The sequence below is a fragment of the Otolemur garnettii genome, unplaced genomic scaffold, assembly GCF_000181295.1.
Source record: "Otolemur garnettii isolate 467f Iridium unplaced genomic scaffold, OtoGar3 scaffold00042, whole genome shotgun sequence".
Lineage (NCBI taxonomy): Eukaryota > Metazoa > Chordata > Mammalia > Primates > Galagidae > Otolemur > Otolemur garnettii.
The window spans coordinates 12194639-12207171 of NW_003852437.1; the positions used below are offsets into that span (position 1 = coordinate 12194639).

At 33.6% G+C, this 12533-nt stretch overlaps 1 protein-coding gene across 1 annotated transcript in view; it reads left to right on the forward strand.

Annotated features, from left to right (window-relative positions):
- The window catches only part of AHI1 (Abelson helper integration site 1), a 126728-nt gene that overhangs the window by 48364 nt on the left and 65831 nt on the right, over positions 1–12533 (forward strand). The window contains exons 12-14 of the mRNA XM_023513539.1: positions 225–348; positions 4975–5204; positions 8445–8551. Of these exons, the coding sequence (XP_023369307.1) occupies positions 225–348; positions 4975–5204; positions 8445–8551 (461 nt within the window). The remainder of the gene's footprint in view (positions 1–224; positions 349–4974; positions 5205–8444; positions 8552–12533) is intronic.

Sequence of the window (12533 nt, forward strand, 5' to 3'; positions counted from 1 at the left end):
GCTATAGGCGCCGAGCCTGTATATAAATTCTTATGTAAAGCAAATGAAAAACTATTCTTAAGTAGATTTTGAAATTTTGTTTACACTGCTAATATCTTTGGTTATAATTTAGTTCCAGGCATTACTTAACTTCTATCTAAATTGTGATAAGTTATGCATTTGCATATTATTAAATTAAGGATCCTGTGTCTGGGAATCTACTAATTTATAAATATTTTCATTAGTATATGAAATTCCTTCTGGACGTTTCATGAGAGAATTATGTGGCCATCTCAATATTATTTATGATCTCTGCTGGTCAAAAGATGATCGCTATATCCTTACATCATCATCTGATGGCACTGCCAGGTGAGTATACTTGAGATGTACTTATGTGTATGCTGCTTATCATCAAAGAAAGCAAAAAGAATATAAAATGATATAACTAATCTCTCTGTCTTAACAAAGAGATATGGGGACTGATTTTTTTAAGGCTTGTCTTTGACCTGTGCTTTTATTTTTTTTTATTTAATTTAATTTTTATTAAATCATAACTATATACATTTATGGGGTACAATGTGATGATTTGACATACAATATGGAATGCTAAACCAAACTGATTAACAATAACCGTCACCTCACTTACTTATTTTTGTGGTGAGACATTTATAATTTACTTTCAGTTATTTTGAACTGTACTCTTGCACTGTGAACATCAGCCGAGATCTAGGCTGATTTTTTTTTTGTTTTGTTAAATCATAGCTGTGTACATCAGTGCAATCATGGGGTAAAATGTGCTGGTTCCACATACAGTTTAAAATATTTTCATCAAACTGGTTAACATGGCCTTCATGGCATTTTATTAGTTATTGTGTTAAGACATTTATATTCTACATTTAGTAAATTTCACATGTACCCTTGTAAGACTTGTGCTTTTAATCTCAGAGAATAACTACTCTTATTCTTCATTTTTTACCTATGAAAAGACTGTCACAAATGTGCATCATACAGACTGACAGAGTCAATAAATAGTAGTAAAACTTTATACTTAAATATCTCTTACTTATGTAACATTCTTACATAATATTCAATATTTCTGGTCCTCACTATCTTTAAGGTATTATATGTAAACTGATAAATACTTTGAGATGCATTTATTAGATAGACAACTAGATTTTTTTCTGGAACATAAAGTCTAGATGGTAGGGATTCTGTTTTCATTATTGGCTGGCTACAGAGGCTAGAACCCAGTGGTACTCACTACATAGCTGTAAGAGAAATCAGTGGAACGTTATGTTTTAAGAGTTTTATAGACTGTTAAATATACGCATTTTCAGAATGTCAATCTTAAAATAATTTATCCCTTTTCAATGTATCACAATAAAAAAATTTAATGCTAATTTTTAAAATTTCATTTGTGCTTTTTTAGCTGCCTCTACCTTGAATGTGATCTAAAAATACTACAAGACAATTTTCAAGGTGCTTTTATATATGCTATCTAATTTGATTCCAACAGCTGTTAGTGGCCATACGTTATTCTCTCTGCTAGGAAAGTGACATGTGGAGCAATTTGAGATCATGATGATTTGACTCTTGTTTCCTTCTGTCTCCTACTCTGTTAATACTTCATGATATGCTTATGTCTTCGGGCCTCCACCCTTTTTAAGAGTTTGACTTGATATTATACATTTCAATCTGAATGGCCCAGTGCCATCTCAGTCCCAAACCAAACTTTCTGACTTCCTCATTTTCTTCTTTTAGTCATTTTGCATGTATTTTTAACAGTGTCTTTATCTGCCCTGTCTCTGAGCTGGGGACTCAGAGTAGTGCTCATCCTTCTTTCTTTCCCAACATTCCTTTTCACCTAATTTGCTCTAAAGTGTACCGATTCTCCTCTTAAAAGGCTCACCATTCTGTCACATCCTCATTGCTTTTGCCTTAATTCAAGCCTTTGTTATCTCTTGCTTAAGTTGTTGCCATTAAACTTTCCCAGTGTTCAGTCTTTAGGTCCTCTGTCTCTGCTGTATTAAAAATTTATCTTTCCAAAACTATCTTTCATAATACCTTGATTTTAAAAACTGTTTGATTACCTTCCAGTTTCTTAGTATGAAAGACATGTTCCTCATTGACCGTACCTCCTTCTCTTGTGCACTTCCCTGTACCCTTTACTTCACCCACACAACCTTTAGAAATACCCTTTCTTGGCATCTTATCTTCTTTGGCATCTTCATGCCCTTTCGCCTTACCTACTCTTTCTATACTTAAATGCCCTTCCACTAGCCTTCCTAACTCATTCATTTAACAGAAATTTATTAAGTGATTTTTGTGAGCCATAGTAGGTTCATAGTCATTCTTTAAAATCCACCTTAAATTTAACATTTCTTGAAGCCATCTTGGGTTTATCCATGTAATATATAGTTATTATAGTAAAGTATATTTTTCCTTCTGTAGCTTGAAAACTGATACTAAATTAGGATTCTTTATATCATAAAAATATTATTATGTAAGCATTAATAGAGAAAAAAAGCATTGTGGCTAGAGTCAAAAAGAAAAGGAGAGATTTGAAAGAGGTAAGGAATACTTGTAATGAGTAAGCTGAAACCAAAAGGAAGAAAAATAGAATTAAAATAGAATAAATGCTTATATATAAAAGGCAGGGTATAGATTTCTGCCCATGTCTTCTCATTCTGGATTGCTGAGAATCACTGTCAAATGTTATCCTCAGTGTCTAAGTATTTTCCCTGGTTAGATTTCTGCCACAAGTTTATCCTAAATCCCCTTCTTTAGCTATGTCCAGAATAAGCTCTATTTTTCTCAAACAGCAGCTCCTAACATGGGACTCCCCATGTGTAATGCCTTCCATAGAGACCCACATGTCCCCACTCCCCATTCTTCATACATACTGTTTAACTTTGATATGTTTTTCTCTAACTCTTGTAACTTTTTGGTGTGTTCTTTCAGTCTATAAATTTGTGTTTCCTTTTTCTCTGTGAGTCTTGATTTTTTTCGCAAACCCAAAATTCTTCAATTTTACTGTTGTCTGAGTAACAAAAGCTATTATTACTACTAGTTTTTGTTTTTATATAAAAACCTTCATTTTATTTAAAAAATTATGTATAAATTTTATTAAACAATTGTGAAGGTATATTTTCTTCATTTCTCCTTGTTAAGTATTATTTTAAATAATGCTGCTAAGATTTATTAGCAAGCGACTAAGGTTTAATTCTCTTTCTAATATTTCCTTCAAATTAGTGATTTTATTCTTTTAATGAGCTTCATATTTCATGTAGCATAGGTCATTGAAAAACATACTGTGACAAAAATATTTTTACAATGACACACGTGCTTTATTTTTACTTGAAAACATGTTCTTTCACTTCCTTCAGTATAGTTTGGATTCTTAGTAATTGAAGGTCATATCCTATATTTTAAACAGCTGCTGAGAAAACTCATAGAATGTTATTCTTGAATAGCAACTGTTATTTTTTCTTTGATCAGTAATTTTATGAAAGACTTAATATGCTTTAGTTTTTAGACAGTAGCTAAAAGGATGAACTATTAAATCCTCATATTAAAAGTTAATAGATTCTTCTAATTCTAATAACCAAACATAAAAAAATTCAATATTCCGCATGCATATAGCACCTGTTTATTGCTAGATTTTGCCTAATTTTACATAAGGCTAGAAATGTGGAGGACCTAATATAACAGGTGAACCCCAGGGTTTACTCTTTCATCAAGACTAGCAGTTGGGTGGCCCCTGTGGGTAGGGGCTCAGTGGGTAGGGTGCCAGCCCCATACCGAGGTTGGCGGGTTCAAACCTGGCTCTGGCCAAACTGCAACAGCAACAAAAAAATAGCCAGTTGTTGTGGCAGGTACCTGTAGTCCCAGCTACTCGGGAGGTGGAGGCAAGAAAATCTCTTAGGCCCAGGAGTTGGAGGTTGCTGTGAGCTGTGACGCCATGGTACTCTACCGAGGGCGATAAAGTGAGACTCTGTCTCTAAAAAGAAAAAAAAAAAGACTGTAGCAGTGATAATAAGATCTTAAATTTTTAAAAATTCAACCATTACTTAGAAGATAATGAGAATATTAAACATAAAAGGAGTACTTAATATAGGATAGTCTGATTTCTATCAAAATGACTTAATTATTTTAATCTTATTTCACTTATGAATTCAGAATAATTTCAGTATGTCTTTCAAGTCTTTGAGATGTTCATGTTTATTATCTAGACTTTGAAATTACAAATATAAAAGTTAAAAGAGTATTCTATTCTCTAAACCAATATTAGTAAGCATTTTACAAAAGCAGTATACACAACCTAAGTGGGAAATCATTAATGTTTTTTCCTATATATTTTTATTTAATTGTACTAAGTGTAATATTTTACCAATTATTTGTTGTACATTTACTCAATATTAAAAATAGGTAGGTTTTAAAAACAGATAAATACAAATACTTTTTTTAATTTTACAGTGTAGATTATAATTAGTGAATATAGTATGCCTAATAGCTAAGAAGTAATTTCATTAAAATGTAAAAAATTCGTCAAATATATACTCATGATTGTATTTTTTACTGTCATAAAACGTAGTTTACCACTGGTTGTTGTCACTTGCTTACTTAATGTTCATTTATATGGGTTTTTAGAAAAACTGTTAAAATTTCTGCCTTTGGCTCGGCGCCTGTAGCTCAACCGGCTAAGGCGCCAGCCACGTACACCTAAGGTGGCGGGTTCGAATCCCCAGCCCGGACCCGCCAAACAACAATGACGGCTGCAACCAAAAAATAGCCGGGCGTTGTGGCGGGCGCCTGTGGTCCCAGCTACTTGGGAGGCGGAGGCAAGAGACTCGCTTGAGCCCAGGAGGTTGCTGTGAGCTGAGATGCCACGGCATTCTACCCAGGGGGACAGCTTGAGGCTCTGTCTCAAAAAAAAAAAAAAAAAAAAAAATTTCTGCCTTTTAGAACAATATGTAACTTTTTATCCTTTTCCAGGATATGGAAAAATGAAATAAACAATACAAATACTTTCAGAGTTTTACCTCATCCTTCATTTGTTTACACGGCTAAATTCCATCCAGCTATAAAAGAGCTGGTGGTTACAGGATGCTATGATTCTATGATACGGATATGGAAAGTTGATATGAGAGAGGATTCTGCTGTACTAGTCCGACAGTTTGATGTTCACAAAAGTTTTATCAACTCACTCTGTTTTGATACTGAAGGTATGTCACAAATATGTTCCATATGAAGATAAGCTACATGAAGAATTTTTTTTTTTTTTTATTGTTGGGGAATCATTGAGGGTACAAAGAACAGCTGCTTGCATTTGTTAAGTAAAGTTATGTCCTGCCCCCAAGAGGTATGTCAAACACCATGACCTCTGACCCATCTCCCTCCTTCCCTTTCTCAGCTCCCCCATTCGCCCACCCACTACCATATACTAGTATCTACAGGAAGAATTTTTTTGGATTTTGCTAGAATAATATTTAAGCTTTAGAGGGAGTTTATGTGTGTTGTTGATTATGCATATTTAGGTTTATGCTTATTTTGCAACTCACAGTATAGATTTGACACTGAGAGAGGTCTGTTTGTAATTTCTTTTTTCTTTCTTTTTTTAAATTTCAGAATTTTACTGGAGTGTACATGTTTTGGTTACATAGTTTGTTTTGTACATTTCTGATCAAAGTTGTAAGTGTGCCTTTCACCCAGAATGTGTGCACTGTTATCAGTTAGGTGTAAATTAACCCAACCCTTCCTCCCCCCTCCCGCCTACTTGATTCCCATCGAATTTTACTTCCCTATGTGCACATAAGTGTTAATTGAGTAGTTCTAATTTAGTGTTGAGTACATGTGTGTTTATTTTTCCATTTTTGTGCTACTTCACTTAGAAGAATGGTATCTGGGTTTAACCAGGTTGTTAAAAAGATAATCGATCACCATTTCAAGATCATCATCATCATCAAGTTGAAGAATCCTCCCTAAATTGTTCTACAAAGCCAATATAACCTTGATACCAAAGTTAGGAAAGGGCACACCAAAAAAGAAAACTACAGACCAATATCCCTTATTAATGTAGATGAAAAAGTTCTCAATAAAATCTTAGTAAATCAAATTCAGTAGTGTATCAAAAAAAAAAATTCATCATGACCAAGTAGGCCTCATCCCAGAGATGCAAGGGAGGTTCAACATATGCAAATTTGTAAGTGTAATCTACCACATAAATAGATACAAAAACAATGACCATATAATCCTTTCAATAGACAAAGAAAAAGCATTTGATGAAATTTAGCACCCTTTTATAAAATGAATGCTTAACAAAATAGGCATAGATAGGACTTACCTCAAAATTATAAAGACTATATAATACAAAGCCACAGCCAACTTCATATTGAACAGGGAAAAATTGAAAGTAGTCCCACTTAGAACTGGAACTAGGCAAGGTTGCCCACTATCTCCACTTCTGTTCAATGTAGTGCTAGAAGTCCGAGCTAGAGCAATCAGACGAGAAGAAAATCAAGGAGGTTCTAAATGGGGAAAAAAGAGGTCAAATTATCACTCTTTATTGACAACACAATCTTATATCTCGATAACCCCAGAGATTCAACCAGTAGACTCCTAAAATTGTTAAATTTAGTGAAGTCTCAGTCTACAAAATAAGTGTGAACAAATGCCTTTCATATATGGCAACCATAGTCAAGCTGAGTAGAAAAGAAAAGATATAGTGTATAATACCTTTCTCAATAGCAACAAGGAAAGTAAGATACCTACGAGTATATTTAACTCAGGAAGTGAAAGACCTCTGTTTGCAATTTTCAAGTAATTATATTCCTAAACATTTAGATTAAGTTAATCTTTGCTGTAACAACCAGTCATATACCAAGTTTCATAAATATGTTTCTTTGAACTTGTGATAAACATTTTAAGTAGATTTTTTTTCCCAAGGACTTTTTAATTTAAAGGGCACAGGGGAAAAAATTCCCAAAATAATGTTGAAAATATTACAGGTATATTTTTTTTAATCTTTTTGAAAATATTATACATATATATATTTAGAGACAGAGTCTCATTTTGTCACCCTCAGTAAAGTACTATAGTGTCACAGCTCACAGCAACCTCTAGCTCTTGGGCTTAGGCAATTCTCTTGCCTCGGCGTCCTGAGTAGCTGGGACTACAGGTGCCTGCCATGATGCCTGGCTACTTTTTGTTGCAGTTTGGCCGGGGCCAGGTTCGAAACCTCCACCCTTGGTACATGGGGCTGGTGCCCTACTCACTGAGTAGTATATTTTATGTTATAAATATAGCAATAGGATTTTAAATATAGCAATAGAATTTTCTTAAACATACAAACACAGAAGGTTTTGCAATTAAAGGTTAATCTTAGTATATCAATAATTACTTTAAAGATGTAAAATATAGATTGTTTTATTATCTGAAAAAATACAGAAATTTATTAGCTATTAGTCAGTTTTTATATAATTTCAGAGACTGGATATGTAAACCATATCTGTAATTAATTAGTATGGGATCCAGACCAAAATGATGCTACTGTTAATGTACTCTGTTCAACTATAGGGATAGAAATAAATTTGGAACATAGTTAGGAAAGGCTCTGAGTAAAAAGATGTCTGGACATTCTGCCATAATAGAAGTAGCCCAGATTATAAAAGAGCAATAAAGAATTTCTTTAAATATTTGGACATAAGATATCCAAATGTAAAAAAAAAATGACGAGAGGCAAGGAAAGCATTCTATGTCACTCCAGTAGGTAGAGGCAGGGCCAAAACTGCACGAGACAGATTTTCTTTGCTCAGAATTAGAAAGTGCATTATACTACATGGAGTAGTTCAATAGTGGTATAGGCTGTTTTATAAAATATTAAATTCATGCTTGCTGAATAACTGTCTGTTAGTGATAAATGTGAAAGATATTCCTGAGTAAGTATGAGGTTGATGATCTTTGATGTCCCAGTTAACTTTAAGGCAATTTGATTCTAAAGAATGGATGTTAAATTAGAGAACCTATTATTATTTTATTCATTCCCTCATTATTTATTGATTCCTACTAAGTCTTAGATAATCATGCTAACAGTATATGGTATATTAGAGAGGTTTTTTAGGAATATGAAACATTATATAGCTTAATAAGGTGAGCGATATAAATATATTTTGGTTTTGTAATATTCCATATACACCTGCACTGAGATGTTCTTTTTTTCAGTTTTTAAATTCAGGTAAGCACCAAAGGGAAATAAGCCATCAAAAATAAAAGAGTAAAAAATTCATTTAAAGATAATTGGGACTTGATTGTGAGTTGTATTTTGATTTTTTGTTTTTAAATTGAAATACCTCTTGCTAATCCTTCAATTATTTGATTGTTTTTCTGGGATGTGGTTTCCATGAACTTCATATTATTTGCTCCTAACTCTGTATGCCATTTATAAGTAATTTTATTTTTTAAAATAGGTCATCACATGTATTCAGGAGACTGCACAGGGGTAATTGTTGTTTGGAATACCTATGTAAAAGTTAACGATTTGCAACATTCAGTGCGCCACTGGTCTATAAATAAGGTAAAAAATCATATTTTATATTTTGAGATTTATTTTTAAGAATTATAAAATGATCTAACTACATAACATTTAAGTAGGACATCAGAGTGTTCTCGAATTTCAGAAAATTATCAGTTTTTCTCAGTCCCTGAAAAATCAGTTATCAATAACTAATGATTGCAATTTCCTGATGGCTAATTGATGTAAAGATTTAATTTGGCCAGGCTTTACTTTTACTTTTTTGAGCCCAAATTTGCACTGACATGTCTGCTAAAATGAGATGTATGTTATATTGCCATCTCTAAGTAATAGCTTTTATTTTCTGTTACTCATATCCATTTTTTCTTGGTCCAATAACATCTTTCTAAAAACAGTGCATTGAGTGTTCTGTCAACAGTGATAGCTTTCAGAATTATATAACAATGATGGAGGTTTATCATTTAATCATAGTAATTATTTCACTTGAAATGTGCTAGAGAGGCAAAAACAAATGAATAAATTCTTTCATTTTTGAGATATTTTTAAGATGGCTTTTATGTTAATCATTTTGTTAGTTTTTTTTTTTAGTTTTTTAGTGAATGATACAAATGAATCATTAAACTTGAGTTTTATTTTATATAAATCGACATAGGTCTGCCTAATGTAACGTACCATTGTTCTTTAATTTTTCATAATAGATTGTAACAATAGTTGTCCTCATTTGAAAAAAGGTACTCTACATAAAAAAGAATTTTCATGAACTTTAGTTAAATCTATTGAGTCTATCAAATCTGTTTAAAACACAGTCTATTCTATTTTTAATCATTCTTGTCTAGTCTGTCAGATAAATGAATGTCTTAGGATTCATAATGTAGCCTAATTTTATATACTTTGGAAAGAACTTTCTAATTACTTGTATACCTGAGGGATTGGCAAGGCTCCAATTCCATTCATTTGCGTTTGCAATGCAGAATTTATCTTTTTTTATATAAATCATGTGTTTCTTTACCTTAATATATAGTAATTAAGAGTTATATTTACCTTGAAAAATCTACATCTTGGGCTTTGCTTGAGTCAAAAATAAAATGTTAGGGAATGGACTAGAGTATCTTTTTATTATCTAATACTATATGGAAAGTTGGAAACTGATTTCATACAGGGCTTTATTCAGCCAGCAGTGGGAGGAGGGGAATATTGAATTATACTCATCTGTCCCTTAAAGATGAAGTATGTCATATGCTATTGTGTACACTCCATGGACTCAGACACTGGCTTAAAAAAAAGTTTGAGTATGAATATGGTAAAGAAAAATACGGATATAAAAACTGCTATATCTGCCAGTAACTTTCTCAGATCTATACCTAACACTTAACTTCTTAGGCGTTTTGTTTTTGATTTTACACTTTTGCATCTGTTCCAGTTGCTCAGATCCCCAATAGTGCTTCCCTCACCCCCAATTTGTTATAATTTAGCTCACTGACACCTCATCTGTGATGTCAATATTTCACTTTTTCTGTAACTTAAAAAAAATAGCTGATGGCAGGTCTTAGTGTTAAACAGCTGTAGCAGAGGCACAATTGCTAGTATGAATGGACTACAGAGGTATATAGCCCACCTCTGCTGGAGCCATCACCCAGCTAAAGGAAGACTCTGGATGAAGGAAGCAAGAAACATTCAGGGATCCTTCAGGGAGAAGAAGGCTAACTCAGAGTTCTCCTTGCAGGTTAATGCAGGCATCCCTTTGACTTTAGAATAAGCAACTTTGCATTTGAGATTTTTTTTTCTCCCAGTAATTTAAACAATAAGGACCTCTTGTCATTCTTTTAATACATTTTGTTATGTATATTTAAGGTATAATTTATGAGATACACATAGATAGTAAAAAGGTTACTATACTGAAACACAAAGTTAACTGTGTGACATGATGGATGTTAATTTGTTTTTGTGGCAAGATCAGTTAAAATTTACTCATTTAATATGAATCCTAAATATGGTACCATTTTGTTCCTCATAGTCCTCATGTTATTTATTGTATCTCTAGACTTGTTCATCCTACATATCTGCTACTATATGTATCCTCTGACCTATGTCTTCCCATTTTCTCCCTCATCCCTACCCTTATAACCGCTGTTTTGTTCTCTGTATATATTTTGTTTGTTTGTTTGAGACAGAGTCTCACTGTGTCACCCTTGGTAGAGTGTCGTGGCACCACAGCTCATAGCAACCTTAAAATCTTGGGCTTAAGTGATTCTCTTGCCTTGGCCGCCCAAGTAGCTGGGACTACAGACACCCGCCACAATACCTAGCTATTTTTTTTGTTGCAGTTGTCATTGTTTTTAGGAGGCCCAGGCCAGATTCCAACCTGCCAGCCCCAGTGTATGTGGCAGAGGCCCTAACCACTGAGCCACAGGCACCAAACTTGTTCTCTATATATTTGATTTTTTTTTCTTTTTAGCTCCCACATATAAGTAAAATTATGTAGTATTTTTCTTTCTGGTTCTTGCCTATTTCATTTAGCATAATATCCTCCAGGCTTATCCATCTTGCGGCAAGTGGCACGATCTTCTATTTTTAGAGCTGAATAATAATAATACAGTATATCTCACAGTTTCTTCACCTATTCATCTACTGGCAAACATTTAAATTGTTTCCATATCTTGGTATTGTGAATAATGCTGCAAAAAATATGGGAATGCAGATATCTTTATGAGGTGGTGGTTTCATTTTGGGAGGGCTGAGGAGAGTGGAGATAGGCCCAGAAAAGAAATTGCTTGATCATATAGTAGATTTATTTTTAATTTCCTTACAACCTACATACTGTTTGTCACAACAGCTGTACCGACCTACATTGCCACCAGCAGTGTGCAGGACCTTTCCTTTTCTCCATACCCTCACCAACATTTATCTTTTGCCTTTTTGGTAGTAGCCAACCTAAAGTGTGTGAGGTAGTATCTTATTGTGGTTTTGATTTGTCTTTCTTTGGTGATTAATAATGTTGAGCACTTTTTCATATATCACTGGCCATTTTTATGTCTTCTTTGGAGAAAAGTCTGTTCAGATCTCTTGCCTATTTTTAAATCAGATTATTTATTTTTCCATTACTGAGTTATGTGAGTTCTTTATAAATTTTGGATATTAACTCCTTATCAGATATATGGCTTGAAAATAATTTTGCCTAATCCATAGGCTACCATTTCTTTTTGTTTCCTTTGCCATACAGAAACTTTCCAGTTAAATGTGATCACATTTACTTTTGCTTTTGTGGCCTGAGCCTTTGGTGGGATATATGAAAATCATTGCCAATAGTAGACCAATATCCAGTGTTTGCTTTATGGTCTCTTCTAGGAGTTTTAGAGTTTCTGGTCTCACCTTTAGATTTTTAATCCATTTTCAGTTGATTTTTATGTATAATGTAAGACAAGGGTCCACTTTAATTGTTTTGGTAATTTTCCTAAGCAAGCATCATGGAGGCAGGTTTTCCTTGAGTGTTTATGTACTTTTTGACATCATTAGTTGAGTAGCTTGTTTAACCGTTCAATTAACTGTCAAAAGCGCCACCTAAAATTACAGGCTAATTTAAATAATTTCAGAATAAGATGCTGATAGCCTAACTTTTTCAAGAAAACTGGAAATATGTGAAGAAAAAAACTTGAAACTGTAACGGAACTTGAAAGTTAATTCTATATTTAGTTTTGAATTTCTTCTATGATGTTAAACAGAAAATACAATGTTAGATATGTTTATTAAAAGTGTTTGGGACTGACTAAATTTTGGGAAAATGAATGTACTACAAACATACATGCTAATTAACTGCAACATTATAACAATACAAAAAGACAGGCTCAGCGCCTGTGGCTCAAGTGGCTAAGGCACCAGCCACATACACCTAAGGTGGTAGGTTCGAATCCAGCCCAGGCCGCCAAACAATGATGGCTGCAACCAAAAAATAGCCAGGTGTTGTGGCGGGTGCCTGTGGTCCCAGCTACTTGGGAGGCGGAGGCAGGAGACTTGCTTGAGCCCAGGA